The sequence below is a fragment of the Dendropsophus ebraccatus genome, chromosome 7, assembly GCF_027789765.1.
Source record: "Dendropsophus ebraccatus isolate aDenEbr1 chromosome 7, aDenEbr1.pat, whole genome shotgun sequence".
NCBI lineage: Eukaryota > Metazoa > Chordata > Amphibia > Anura > Hylidae > Dendropsophus > Dendropsophus ebraccatus.
The window spans coordinates 5,322,500-5,338,314 of record NC_091460.1 but is presented as its reverse complement, the minus strand read 5'-3'; the positions used below and the strand labels follow the sequence as shown (position 1 = coordinate 5,338,314).

At 44.6% G+C, this 15,815-nt stretch overlaps 1 protein-coding gene across 1 annotated transcript in view; it reads left to right on the top strand.

Annotated features, from left to right (window-relative positions):
• Positions 1-14,983, top strand: part of LOC138796626 (tachylectin-2-like) — a 56,264-nt gene extending 41,281 nt beyond the window's left edge. The window contains exons 3-4 of the mRNA XM_069976240.1: positions 1,311-1,491; positions 13,963-14,983. Of these exons, the coding sequence (XP_069832341.1) occupies positions 1,311-1,491; positions 13,963-14,166 (385 nt within the window). The 3' untranslated portion in view covers positions 14,167-14,983. The remainder of the gene's footprint in view (positions 1-1,310; positions 1,492-13,962) is intronic.
• Positions 14,984-15,815: the final 832 nt, after the last annotated feature.

The following is a 15,815-nucleotide window of genomic DNA, read 5'->3' as shown; positions in this document are numbered from 1 at the left end:
TTTATTTGTTCTACATTTTGTTTGTCTGTTTGTTCAGTTTCTCTATTATGTTTCCAATTCTGTTCTTCGCCTGCTTTCTTCCTTAATACGTGGGTCCATTTAAGTCATTTGGCAGAGAATATACTTACCTGATGTTATGATGATCCAAATAATGTCCATTAATGTTAAAGGCTTAAACAGTCCATTCAAACATTCACAGTTTTGGAAAGAAAGTGTGCGATCCCAGGCGGACATTGTATATGCTCAAGAGACACAACGGACTCTCTTGCCTTTTCTAGTTATTTGTCTACTGAATAATATACCGTACACTCTAGTCTCAGTATACGCACTCAATTCTGGACAAACCAAGTTTGTTCGTGAATTACTTGGAATTGTGACTAAATGCAAAGGTTCTCTTATTATAGGAGGAGATTTTAATAAAACCTTATGGCCTGCCCTAGACTCTTCCTCATTTCGCGGTTCTGTTGAACCATCCAATTTTTACCATCTCCCTCAGAAGGAGGACCTATTAGATTTCTCCTATTACTCACATCCCCACGCTACATTCTCCTGCATAATGAGTTGGACAACTTGAGGAATGACTCCGTGACTCCACAACCCTCCCAGGAGGCTACAGAGTCCTTAGCTCTCCCCTCGCTTTCAGACGCACAATGGGAATCTTTAGCAGCCCCCTTTACATTGTCTCAAGTTACCAGAGCTATTTCTTCCTTTATAACTCATAAAGCCCCAGGGCCTTATGAGCTCTCTAACAAGTACTACAAAACCTTTTGCTCTATTCTTTCCTCACTTCTTTTACGTACCTTCTTAAACATACAATCCACTGGTATTATCCCTCCTGAGATGGTTCGCGCCAGGGAAACCCCCTGATAAACTGGGCAATTTTCACCCCACATTCCTGTTTAATACAGACCCACTGGAATCAATAACTTTTGAAACATCTAATGATTTTTTTTATAACAGTTAAAAAAGAAAACAATAAAAATTAGGCATGGAGATATTTATATTTATATGTTTCCTTGTATTTTAGTATGAAATTTTACACATTGATATATCATATCATATTAACCATCCAATTTGGGTTAAGATTTCTCAACCATACTATAAGTGTAGATGTTTGGTAACCATAGGTTAAGACCATAACTGAGAGCTCCTATAGTCAGCCATAGAGTAAGGTCCTGTGATAAAAACAATGTATCAGGGAATGTAACCCGGAGTGAAAGTGAGTGACGGTAATTATATTCTAACTAATGGGATTGTGTGAAATCTCCCACCATGAACCTGACCTTATATTGCTGTTTTTGTTCTGTCAGGCTCAGTGAATCTGTGATGGATAGCAGCACTTTTTCCCATGAACATGGATTTACGTTTGGAGTCGGAATGGAGACTACTGTTACAGCAGGAATTCCTAAAGTTGCTGAAGAAAAAGTGAAAATTACCATGAATATGAGCACTACCAACAACTGGAAACTTACAGAGACTAATGAAACCACGGTAAGTCATTACACTACATTACACTATAAAAATACATGGCTGGTCTTTGGGTAATTTAGAATGGGGTAAACATGAATGTAAATGAAATCTCATTCTTTATAATGCTACCCAACTGGTTTCCATCTGTAATCTTGACATGGAGGTCTGGACTGAAGGACACCTCGAGTGGTCCTGTAATGCTGGAGGGAGCGAGGACATATTACATGCAGTATAGACTGTAGTAGTGTGGACGGCTGTAGTCAGGTAAAGACTGGAGATATCCAGCAGAAGATCATACAACTAGAGGAGAACAAACAGTATGAATCCAATTTATGTTATCTAGAAATGCAGGAGTTCTGCAGTCTAGGTGGCCCAATTCCCAGAGGTCTGGTATTTTTGGTAGTTTCATCATCTCGTGATATAACAAAAATTTTACTAAAATTAATTTAAATGCACAAAATACATATTCAAGAATACAGCTGGGGAATAAAAGCTAGATGAGAAGTCAACTTACCTCAGGAAAAAGTCGATGGGGAGACCAAAAAAAACTTTATTTCCAATCTTGGTCTTCTCATAATATTCGGTGATTAACCCCTTAAGGACCGAGCCAATTTCCATTTTTGCGCTTTCGTTTTTTCCTCCTTGTGCTTAACCCCTTAATGGCCTTAAGGACTGGACCAGATTTCAGGAATATGACCAGTGTCACTTTATCCATTAATAACTTCGGGATGCTTTTACCTACCCGGCTGATTCTGAGACTGTTTTCTCGTGACATGTTATACTTTATATTTCTGGTAAAATTGAGTTGATACTTACAGCCTATCTTTATGAAAACCCCCAAAATAAAGTGAAACATTTTGAAAAATTTCATTTTTCTAACTTTGAAATGTTGTGCTTGTAAGGAAAATGGATATGCCACATAAATTAGATAAGAAATAGCATTAGCAATATGTCTACTTTATGTTGGCAGCATTTATTAAACTTGCGTTCAATTGTTTAAGACTATAGAAAGCTTCAAAGTTTGGCAGCATTTTTCCAAATTTTCACAAGAATTTAAAAATCTAATTTTTTAAGGGACCAGTTCACGTTTGAAGTGTATTTGAGGAGGCTGTATACTATGAAGCCCCACAAAGCACCCCATTTCAGAAACTGCACCCCCCAAACTGTTCAAAATCAATTCCAGGAATTTTTTTTAGGTGAGTCACAGAAATAAAATCTGTGTTAGAAAATAGAAAATTTCAATTTTCTTTGCAGAAATTATATTGTGATCCAATATCTCTCTTAATAGAAAACCTATTTTCAGAGAAATGCACCCTAATTTGTATTGCCCCATTTCTGCAGTTTATAGAATTATATGATATGTGGCCCTATTGCACTATTTGACGCAGACGTAAAGGAGCGCCTAGTGAATTTTGAAGCCTCCTTACAATTGCCCAATTTTCAAAGTACCACTTCTGGTTGGCAGAGGCTCTGGGGTGCCAAAACCTAACAAACACCCCAAAAGGGACACCATTTAGGAAACTACCCCCCTAGAGGAATGTAACAAGGGGTATAGTGAGCATATGGTCCCCACTGGTGACAGGCACAATGTGCTGTGAAATTGAAAAAAATTTTTTTTTACACTAAAACTTGGTCTAGCCTTAAATATTTCAGGTTGACAAGGGGTTAAAAAGAAAAAAAAAACATAAAACTTGTAGAGAAATCTCCCCCGAGTACAAATATGCCCCACACGTGGACACAAAGTGCAAAGCCGGCACATGGAAAGCCTCCAAAGGGAAGGAGCGCAATTTGGATTTTGGAAGCTGGATTTGGCCAGAATGGTTTGCAGAGCCCCCGTGCTGCCAAAACATTATAAACCCCCAAGTGACCCCATTATGGAAACTACACCCCTCAAAGAATGTAACAAGAAGTATAATGAACAAATGGACCCCACTGGTGACAGACACAATGTGCAGTTAAAATGAATTGAAAAATTAAATTTTTTACACTAAAATGTTGGTGTAACTTTGAATTTTTCATGTTCACAAGCTGTTAAAAGAAAAAATAAATCACTAATCATGTAGAGCAATTCCCCCCGATTACAGGAGTACCCCACATGTGGACACAAAGTGCAAAGCCGGTGCACGGAAAGCCTCCAAAGGGAGGGAGTGCAATTTGGAAGCTGGATTTGGCCAGAATGGAGGACAAAGACCATGTCGGGTTCGCAGAGCCCCCGTGCTGCCAAAACATTGTAAACCCCCCACAAGTGACCCCAACGAACTCAGGAATCTGTGGCTCGTACAGAGTGGGGGTCACTTGAGGGGGTTTGTGGGCTTCCAGAGGCCTAGTCCTGGGGCGGCGCCTTGGGGGCTTGTCATCACTAAATGATGATGATGAGGAGGAAGAAGAGGAAAGAAGAAGGAACGAGGGATCCTCCTCTTCTCCCTCACTGATTGTCTCAGTATCGGGGCAATCCAGGCATATCCCTCCTCAGACGAGAACAACCTGTGTGCTTTTTTATTGTTTTTTTCTTTCGGATGCCTTGACACAACGGATCCGCAGCAGATTTCACGCTGCGGATTCGCAGTGAAATCCACTGTGGATCCAGTGTCGGTGCATCCCTATCAGAATACATTTATGCAGCGGAATTGACATCCCCCCGTCGGCCGGAGCATACGTCACCTGCTTCCCGCTCCGGCTTGCTTCGGGGCTCCCGGCGTCTGCTCACCCCGCGCAGCCAATCAGTGTGCTGCCCCGCCGCAGCCACTGATTGGCTAAGCCAGAAGTCTCCTGCCGAGAACCCCCGAAGCAAGCCGGAGTGGGGAGGAGGCGATGTATGCTCCAGCCGCTTGGGGGTTAACTTACATACACGCAGCAGGATGTCAATCCCGCTGCGTGTATGTATTCTGATAGGGATGCACTCCGCTGCGGATCTGGTGTGAAGGCACCCTTAGAGGGTTGTGGAAGTGTGGAAAAAGGAAAGGGTGGCAGGAGAGGGTAAGAGGAGAGGAGAGAGGGTAAGAGGAGAGGGTGGCAGGAGAGGAGAGAGGGTAAGAGGAGAGGGTGGCAGCAAAGAGGGGCGGCAGGACGAAGGGAAGAGGGTAAGAGGAGAGGGTAAAAAGAGATAGGAGAGGGTGGCAGGGGAGGGGAGAGGGTGGCAGGAGAGGAGAGAGGGTAAGAGGAGAGGGTGGCAGGACGGAGGGGAGAGGGTAAGAGGGGAGAGGAGAGGGTGGCAGCAGAGAGGGTGGCAGGAGAGGGGAGGCAGGACAGATGGTAAGAAATGAGAGAGGGTGGCAGCGGAAAGGGGAGAGGGTGGCAAGAGGAGACGTTGGCAGGACGGAGGGTGGTAACGGAGGGGGTCGCAGGAGAGAGTGTAGGTGGCAGGAGAGAGGGTGGGTGACAGCAAGGAGGGTGGGTGGCAGGAGAGGGGCGGCAGGAAAAAGAGAAGAGAGGGTGACAGCGGAGAGGGTGGCCGGAGAGAGGGTGGGTGGCAGTCAGGAGAGGTTGGGTGGCAGCAGGGAGGGAGGGTGGCAGCAGAGAGGGAGGGTGGATGGGTGGCAGCAGGGATGGACGGTGGGAGGCAGCAGGGAAGGAGGGTGGGTGGATGGCAGCAGGGAAGCAGGGTGGGTGGCAGCAGGGAAGGATGGTAGGTGGCTGGGTGGCAGCAGGGAGGGAGGGTGGCAGCAGGGAGGAAGGGTGGGTGGCAGAAGGGATGGTGGGTAATTGGCAGCAGGGAGGGTGGGTGATTGGCATGAGGGATGGCAGCAGGGAGGGAGAGTGGATGGGAGCAGGGAGGGAGAGTGGTTGGATGGCAGCAGGGAGGGAGAGTGGGTGTCAGGAGGGAGGGTTGGTGATTGGCAGCAGGGAGGGAGGGTGATTGGCAGCAGGGAGGGAGGGTGGGTGATTGACAGGAGGGATGGCAGGAGGGAGGGTGGGTGGCGACGACAGCACAGGAGGGAGGAAGCACAGGGGTGACGGCGGCGGCACACGGCGAGGAGGAGGAGGCACCAGGCAGGATTAGGAAGGACCGGACAGGAGGAGGAGGTATCCCGGAGAGGGGTAGAGGAGGCGATGGAAACAGCACAGAGAGGTCAGCTAGCAGCAGGGAACTGCTAGCTGATCTCCCTGGAATGGAGGCTGCAGGGGGGGAAGGCGGAGGAGGAGGCAGCACGGGGGAGGAGGCGCCTGGCACACCCCAGGACCGCACCAAGCGCTGGGCTCACTGCACGCTGCTCCCATCATCTCATTCTCAGCTTGCCGATTCCGGCAAGCAGAGGGGAAATGATGGGAGTAGTAGGAAAGATCACCCGTGATTGGCCGGCTGGTGATGATGCCTGGGTACAGTTGTGATTGGTGCTGTCTCGGACAGCACCAATCACAGCTCTGTGCCGGGGTCCGGTCCCGGAAACCTAGGAAATTGCTATGATTGACTGATGAGAAGTCCTCGGCCAATCATAGCGATCGTCGTCACGGGGGGCAGGGAAACTGCCCCCTACATGACAAAGTAAGATGGCTGCCGTAAGAATCAGCAGCCATCTTTACCGGAGTGCCGCGCGATTTCGCACGGTGCCCTTTAAAGGGCCCGCGTACCGGTACGTCATGGGTCCTTAACCCTTTAAGGACCGTGCTAACTTTCGTTTTTGCGTTTTCGTTTTTTCCTCCATGTGCTTAAAAGGCCATAGCAGTTGCATTTTACACCTACAGAAAAACTTAGTTGTTATATATGTTCCTCAAGTCATTACGATTAAAACGATATGTAACGTGTATAACTTATATTGTATCTGATGGCCTGTAAAAAATTAAAACCATTGTTAACAAATATACGTTCCTTAAAATCGCTCCATTCCCAGGCTTATAGCGCTTTTATCCTTTGGTCTATGGGGCGGTGTGAGGTTTCATTTTTTGCGCCATGATGTGTACTTTCTATCGGTACCTTGATTGCGCATATGCAACTTTTTGATCACTTTATATTACATTTTTTCTGGATTTGATGCGACCAAAAATGCGCAATTTTGCACTTTGGGATTTTTTGCGCTGACGCCATTTACCGTACGAGATCAGGAATGTGATTAATTAATAGTTCGGGCGATTACGCACGCGGCGATACCAAACATGTTTATTAATTTATTTATTTTTATTTGTAAAATGGGAAAAGGGGGGTGATTCTGACTTTTATTAGGGAAAGGGATTTTTTTTATTAATAAAAACACTTTTTTTTAACTTTCCCTTACAGTAATATGAAGCCCCCTGGGGGACTTCTATATACACAGCACTGATCCCCCTGGGGGACTTCTATATACACAGCACTGATCCCCCTGGGGGACCCCTATATACACAGCACTGATCCCCCTGGGGGACTTCTATATACACAGCACTGATCCCCCTGGGGGACTTCTATATACACAGCACTGATCCCCCTGGGGGACTTCTATATACACAGAACTGATCTCCCATTGAGATCAATCCTGTGTATATAATAGAGCAATGATCCATCAGATCAGTGCTCTATTATAATGGTCTGCAGCAGACCACATACATAGATTGCCGAGCCGGGAACAGAGTCATTCCGACGCTGAGCCCCGGCCGGCTCATTAGAACGGATCTCCCCTCCGCGATCGCATCGCGGGGGGGAGATCCCCCACTGGACACCAGGGAGAGGGGGCACAGCTGCTATTCAAATGCAGCTGTCAGCTTTGACAGCAGCATTTGAATAGTTAATTAGCCGGCCGCGGCGATCGGCCGCGCCGGCTAATACACGCAGTCCCTGGCTGTACTTAGCAACCGGGGACCGCGCGCTGCAGAGAGGGCTCACGCCGGGAGCCCTCTCTGTTTACTCTTAACGGCCGCATGACGGATACCCGTCATGCATACCCGTCATGCGTCGTTAAGAGGTTAAAGCGACTTTGTACAGGTGTATTAACGATCCAGCCCATGTTCATTATACAAACAGGTGGGGAATAGGAAGCAATCTGCCTGGAGCATTCCTAATGATGAGAAGGGTGGGGAGGAAGGACAGAGAGGGTGTGCCAGCCTAATGCATATACAAATGTAAGCCCCGGCCGTTAGACACAGCGCTGCAGGAATAAAAGTTGATTTTATGACAATAACTGCATCCCCTGCCGAACGCACCCCAGGACAGACCTTGGATTAAAAGCAGCAGATTGTGGGTACAGAGTCGCTTTAAGTGACAGTGATCCATGAAGTACCGGTACTTCATGGGTCCTTAAGGGGTTAAAAGGCCATAGCGCTTGCATTTTTTCACCTAGAAACCCACATGAGCCCCTATTTTTTGCACCACTAATTGAACTTTGCAATGACAGGCTGAATTTTTGCAGAAATTACGCTGTGAAACCAGAAAAAATTAAATGTGTGGTGAAATTGAAAAGAAAAAAAATTTGTTTTTTTCTTTTCAATTTCACCACACATTTAATTTTTTTCTGGTTTCCCAGCGTGATTTCTGCAAAGATTTGGGGAGGTTTCATGTTTACAGTTTGTCTTGTTATATATGTTCCTGGCTTTAAAAAAATTAAAAACATTTTAAAAAAATATATGTTCCTTAAAATCGCTCTATTCCCATGCCTATAGTGCTTTTATCCTTTGGTGTATGGGGCTGTGTGAGGTGTCATTTTTTTCGCCATGATCTGTACTTTATATATCCGTACCTTGACTGTGCATATGCGACTTTTTGATAGTTTTTTTTAACAATTTTTCTGGATTTGATGCGACCAAAAATTGCAATTTTGCAATTTGAAATTTTCTTGCGATTACGCCCTTTACTGTGAGAGATCAGGAATTAAATCAATTAACCTCTTAAGGACGCACAACGTAAGGGTATGTCATGCGTCCGCTCGGGGAGTTCAGAGGAGGGCAGTGCTGCAACCCTGCTCTGAGCTGCCGCTATCCCGGCTGCTATCTGCAGCACGGGACTGCGGCTATTAGCGGGAGTGTCCGATAGCCGTTCCCGCTAATTATGACCATTAGATGCAGCTGACATGACAGCTGCATCTAACTGTCTTATATGCAGCCTTCCCTGGTGTCTAGTGGCGGATTCTTTAATCTCACTGAGTCAGGCCTCAGGGTTGGAATGGCGCTGATCCTGGCTCGGTATTCTATTTCATTGCTCTGCAGCAGGCCAAAGCAATAGAGCACTGATCTGATGGATGATCTGATAGATGTATACAGCTACACTGATCTCTATGAAAGATCAGGAAGAATAACCCCAACCCCAGGGGGATCAACCCTAACCCTAGGGGGACTAACCCTAACCCCAGGGGGAATAATCCCAACCCCAGGGGGAATAACCCCAACCCCAGGGGGAATAACCCCAACCCCAGGGGGACTAACCCTAACCCCAGGGGGAATAATCCCAACCCCAGGGGGAATAACCCTAACCCCAGGGGGAATAACCCTAACCCCAGGGGGAATAATCCCAACCCCAGGGGGAATAACCCTAACCCCAGGGGGAATAACCCCAACCCCAGGGGGAACAACCCTAACCCCAGGGGGACTAACCCTAACCCCAGGGGGAAAAATCCCAACCCCAGGGGGAACAACCCTAACCCCAGGGGGACTAACCCTAACCCCAGGGGGAATAATCCCAACCCCAGGGGGAATAACCCTAACCCCAGGGGGACTAACCCTAACCCCAGGGGGGAATAACCCTAACCCCAGGGGGAAAAATCCCTAACCCCAGGGGGACTAACCCTAACCCCAGGGGGAAAAATCCCAACCCCAGGGGGAACAACCCTAACCCCAGGGGGACTAACCCTAACCCCAGGGGGAATAACCCTAACCCCAGGGGGAATAACCCTAACCCCAGGGGGAATAACCCTAACCCCAGGGGGAATAACCCCAACCCCAGGAGGGATAACCCTAACCCCAGGGGGAAAAATCCCAACCCCAGGGGGAACAACCCTAACCCCAGGGGGACTAACCCTAACCCCAGGGGGAAAAATCCCAACCCCAGGGGGAATAACCCTAACCCCAGGGGGACTTCTAATTACTGTGAAAGTTAAAAAAGTGTTTCTATAAATACAACACCACCCCCCCTAATAAAAGTCTGAATCACCCCCCTTTTCCCATTTTATAAATAAAAATAAACAAACATGTTTGGTATCGCCGCGTGCGTAATCAAGTGACTTATTAATTTATCCTATTCCTGATCTCGCACGGTAAATGGCTTAAGCACAAAAACTCGTCAAAGTGCAAAAATTACACATTTTTGGTCGCATCAAATCCAGAAAAATTATAATTAAAGCGATCAAAACTCGCAGATATGCAATCAAGGTACCGATAGAAAGATCACATCATGGCGCAAAAAAGACACCTGACACAGCCCTATAGACCAAAGGATAAAAGCGCTATAAGCCGGGGAATGGAGCGATTTTAAGATACTTTTTTTTCCTGTAAGAAGTTTTATTTTTTTAAAAGCCATGAAATAATATAAAAGTGCAAGTGCAAGTTGCATATCGTTCTAATCGTACCGACTTGAGGAAAATATTACCATATCAGTTTTTCCATAGGACGAACGCCGTTAAAACAACCCCCTCCCCAAGAAAAGGAATTGCGTTTTTTTATTAATTTTACAGCGCATATAATTTTTTATTGGTTTCGCAGTGTATTTTATGCAAAAATTAAGCCTGCCATTGCAAAGTAAAATTAGTAACGCAAAAAATAAGGGCTCATGTGAGTTTCTAGGTGAAAAAATGCAAGTGCTATGGCCTTTTAAACACAACGAGGAAAAAACGAAAACGCAAAAATGAAAATTGGCTCTGTCCTTAATAGGTTAATAGTTCGGGCGATTACGCATGCGGCGATACAAAATATGTTTATTTATTTTTGTTTATAAAATGGGGAAAGGGGGGGGGTGATTCAAACTTTTATGTACTTGAAGCCCTCCTGGGGTTACAGTTATTCCCCCTGGGGTTAGGGTTATTCCCCCTGGGGGTAGGGTTATTCCCCCTGGGGTTAGGGTTATTCCCCCCTGGGGTTAGGGTTATTCCCCCTGGGGTTAGGGTTATTCCCCCCTGGTGTTAGGGTTATTCCCACCTGGGGTTAGCATTATTCCCCTAACTAGTAACTATAGGGAAGGGGGACAGAAGGCTTATTGAAACACATTCCAACATTACTATTAAACTCTGTAATAGTTCGGTCAATTACGCACGCGGCGATACAAAATATGTTTATTTATTTATTTATTTTTGCTTACAAAATGGGGAAGGGGGGGGTAATTCAAACTTTTATTAGGGGAGGGGATTTTTTTTATTATTAATTATTTTTTTTTTACACATGTACTAGAAGCCCCCCTGGTGTTAGGGTTTTTCCCCCTAGGGTTAGGGTTATTCCCCCAGGGGTTAGGGTTATTCCCCCCTGGTGTTAGGGTTATTCCCCCCTGGGATTAGGGTTTTTCCCCCTAGGGTTAGGGTTATTCCCCCTGGGGTTAGGGTTATTCCCCCCTGGCTTTAGGGTTATTCCCCCCTGGGGTTAGGGTTATTCCCCCTGGGGTTAGGGTTATTCTCCCCCTGTGGTTAGGGTTATTCCCCCCTGGGGTTAGGGTTATTCCCCCCTGGGGTTAGGGTTATTCTCCCCTGGGGTTAGGGTTATTCCCCCCCTGGGGTTAGGGTTATTCCCCCTGGGGTTAGGGTTATTCCCCCCTGGGGTTAGGGTTATTCCCCCCTGGGGTTAGGGTTATTCCCCCCCTGGGGTTAGGGTTATTCCCCCCTGGGGTTAGGGTTATTCCCCCCTGGGGTTAGGGTTATTCCCCCCTGGGGTTAGGGTTATTCCCCCCTGGTGTTAGGGTTATTCCCCCCTGGGGGTAGGGTTATTCCCCCTGGGGTTAGGGTTATTCTCCCCTGGAGTTAGGGTTATTCCCCCTGGGGTTAGCGTTATTCCCCTAACTAGTAACTATAGGGAAGGGGGACAGAAGGCTTATTGAAACACATTCCAACATTACTATTTAACTCTGTAATAGTTCGGTCAATTACGCACGCGGCGATAAAAAGTATGTTTATTTATTTATTTTTGCTTACAAAATGGGGAAGGGGGGGTAATTCAAACTTTATTAGGGGATAGGATTTTTTTTATTAATATATTTTTTTTTTTACACATGTACTAGAAGCCCCCCTGGTGTTAGGGTTTTCCCCCCTGGGGTTAGGGTTATTCCCTCTGGGGTTAGGGTTATTCCCCTAACTAGTAACTTTATAATGTGGTTAAATTGCCGGAACCCCCCACACCCGAGTTGTCCTTAAGACCCTGAAGGACCGGGTCTAAAATTGCTTTAAAGTGTCACTGTCGTGAATTTTTTTTTTGCAGAAATCAATAGTCCAGGCGATTTTAAGAAACTTTGTAATTGGGTTTATTATCCGAAAAATGCATTTTTATCATGAAAAAGCAGTTTGAAGCTCTCCCCCCTGTCTTCATTGTTCTCCTATGGAGAGAGCTAAAGAAAAGACCAAAACAGGACAACAAAGAGTTAATCTACAAATCCCTCACGGGATATCTCTACTGACCATCACCAGTGACCTGTCTGAGCTCGGATTACAGCTGTCACCCAACTCCGTGCCTGTAATCCTCTGTTATCTGCTTTCTGCTGCCGGCTAACTTTCTCCTTCCTCCTCCCCCCTCCCCTCTCCCTAGAACAGACAGGGGACGTCTCCTGCAACAAGTCACAATTTTCAGATTTTTCAGAGTGGATGAAAAAGAGGAGGGAGGGGGGGGACCTGGGAAAAGGCTTTTTACATGCAGATAATGGCAGATTTGGCTAATAAACCCAATTACAAAGTTTCTTAAAATCGCCTGGACTATTGATTTCTGCAAAAAAAAAATATACGACAGTGACTCTTTAAGGACACGGCACCAATTTTCATTTTTTGCGTTTTCTGTTTTTTTCTCCTTGCTTTCCAAGAGCCATAACTGTTTTATTCTTCATCTACAGGGACAAGTGAGGTCTTGTGTTTTTCAGGAACAGGTGTACTTTGTAATGGCACCCTTCAATCCACCATAAAATGAATGCCTGAACCCCCCAAAATATTATTTGTGGGGCGAATTTGGGACAAAAATGCAACTCTGCAAATTTTGGGAGGGTTCCATGTTTACGTAATTCACTGTGCAGTAAAACAGACATTTTATCTTTATTCTATAGGTCGGTCTGAATACAGTGATATGCAGGTTTACAGCTTTTCTAATGTTTTACTATTGTTTTTTTTTTGTGCAAATATGTATATTTAAAATAGCCCTATTGTGACTCTTATAGCGCTTTTATTTTTTCACCTACAGGGCTGTATGGTGTAATTTCTTTTTCACCATGATCTCTAGTCTTTATTAGTGCCACATCTGTGTAGATAGGATTTATTGATCACTTTTTATAATTTTTTTTATATATAAAATGGAATAAAAAAAATCTGCAACCCTGGCGTTTTTTTACCACTTCTTATTCACGCCATTCAATGTGCGGTAATAATATTGTTTTATTTTAATAGATCTGACAATTACGCATGCTACGGTTTATTTATTTCATTATTTTTATGTTTTTTTATTTTTACTTATAAAATGGGAAGGGGGGCTGATTTAGACTTTTCTTGGAGGAGGGACTTTGCAGCATTTTTAAAAACATTTATTTATTTATACTTTTTTTTAGTCCCCCTAGGGACATATATTGGATTGCTCACACTGATCATGGCTATGCCATAGCATAGCAGGGATCAGTGTTATCTGTGATCTTCTGATAGAGTCTGCCTGTGGCCATAGCATAGCAGGGATCAGTGTTATCTGTGATCTTCTGATAGAGTCTGCCTGTGGCCATAGCATAGCAGGGATCAGTGTTATCTGTGATCTTCTGATAGAGTCTGCCTGTGGCCATAGCATAGCAGGGATCAGTGTTATCTGTGATCTTCTGATAGAGTCTGCCTGTGGCCATAGCATAGCAGGGATCAGTGTTATCTGTGATCTTCTGATAGAGTCTGCCTGTGGCCATAGCATAGCAGGGATCAGTGTTATCTGTGATCTTCTGATAGAGTCTGCCTGTGGCCATAGCATAGCAGAGATCAGTGTTATCTGTGATCTTCTGATAGAGTCTGCCTGTGGCCATAGCATAGCAGGGATCAGTGTTATCTGTGATCTTCTGATAGAGTCTGCCTGTGGCCATAGCATAGCAGAGATCAGTGTTATCTGCCTGTGGCAGACTCTATCAGAAGACTAAAGATAAGGTAAGCTGTAGGGTAAGGGCCTTACCGGCTATGAAGCCTGCTCAGCTCCTGAGCTTGCTCCATAGTGCACCCCCCCAGCAGGGCGTACATGTACGCCCTGCTGCGTTAAGTCCCAGGTGGCGGGGCGTACATCATTGTCGTTAGGGGGTTAAGAAAGAAACTTAGTTTAATTTTCTCCAAAATCTTATTCAATTTCTTACTATTTCTGGTGACTTTTATAAAGAGCCACAAAACTATTCTGACTTTTGTTTCTACTGATGTAATAACACATGGCCATTAGCGTTTTCTCATCTTTCTTTTTCTCTTACAGATTTCCTATGAATCAGTCACAAATGTAGAGGTGCCGCCTGGTAAAACGGTTAAGGTGAAGTCCTCTGTGATGAAAGCCCAAATGAATATCCCCTACAAGATGATAGTCCGCACCATATTTGGTGCTGAGGTTGAAATTCGTGGAACGTGGAAAGGGGTCTCACATTACAATCTGTCTGTTATACAGGAAGATTCCGACAATTAATGATTCCAATCAATATGATTCATTTAGATACAAAAAGATAAAGGATGATTCTCATGATTACGCTTTTTGCAGATTGTTTGAAAAAACAAAAATCTCTTTGGCTTTTTATTGTGCTCAGTGTGCATCAGTCGTGCTCTGTTTTCATCAAATCAGTCATTCGTTTTCTTTTTTTTTGGACGGGTATAAAATCTGTCCAAAAAAAAGAAACTAGAATAAAAAGTTTTTTTTTACAATATAGTTAAAAATAATGTATCACCGATATATCACTTAGAGCGGCGCGGGCATGCCGATGCCACAGTCCTTTTTTTGAACCTCCACCTAATTCCTGTCAATTACTGAGCACCGGCCAGGCATGAAGCACTAGAGGTGGACCGGCCGGCCCCCAGTGTGATGATCTGCCCTCCTCTCTGTGGCACGGATCCATTAGAATCAATTGAGCCACGTCACAGAGGGGAGGGCAGATCATCATACTGCGGCTGGCAGGCCCGCCTCCAGTGCTTCATGCACAGCTGGTGCTCAGTAAACGACCAGCACCACGCACGGGAATTGACGGTTAAAAAAAAAGAGCTGCCCCACTGTCATCCCCACGTCGACACCGGTCTGTTCATATAGAAAGCAAAAAAGTGATGTACCTAGTTGTACATTTGCTTTATTGATAATGGATCTAAACAGAAGCTAATCCAATCCACATTCATTGGCAAGTTATCCATCATCAGGGTTTTCTTTTTCATTGACCATGCGTAGAAGAAATGAGAGACCAGGAAGGAATATAAACTGATATGCAGGTTTTTAAAGCCAAAATGCTAACAAACCATTAGCCCGTCTGATCTGTCTGATCTATTAAAATATAACAATGGTCATCCTGTACGGCGAACAGCGTAAACGAAAAGAGGAGAAACAGCGTCCGAAATGCAGATTTTTTTGTTACATTATATATAAAAAAAAAATAAGAAAAAGTGATCAAAATATTCGATCTACACAAATATGGTATAATTAAAAAGTAGAGATCACAATAGGCCCATTCTATTTATAATTGCAAAAAAAAGGATTTCATAAAAAATAATCTCTCACTGTATAGGGCAGAAATAAAATATGGCAGCATAATGAAAAAAAATATATATATATATAAAAAATATATACCATTAGAAAATCTGTGTAACCTGCATGTGGTTGTGTTCGGACTGACGTATAGAGTAATGGTGTCATGTCGCTTTTACCATATAGTGCATTACGTAGACACAGGAACCCCCCAAAAATTACCATATTGTATTCTTTTTCCCAATTTCACCAATTTATATTTTCATAAAAAATTTTTGGGGGGGATATTTCATACATGTTATGGTAGAATGAAAGACGCCATTACAAAGTACACCCATTCCTGAAAAAAAAACAAGCCCCTACATGGCCCTGTGGATAGAAAAAATGATGCAAGTGCTAGAGCTCTAAGAAGGAGAGGAGGAAAAAGCGAAAGCGCAAAAAAGAAGATTGGCGAGGTCCACTGGGTCATTTTGGGCCAGGTGCTCAAAGGGTTTAAAAAAATTACCTGATAACTTTGCAATCATTTTTTTATCCATTTGTTTAATGGACGTAAACGATTGAGAGAAACGCTGTTCTGAACCTTGCCTTATATTGGCCCATAACCGTCCAGA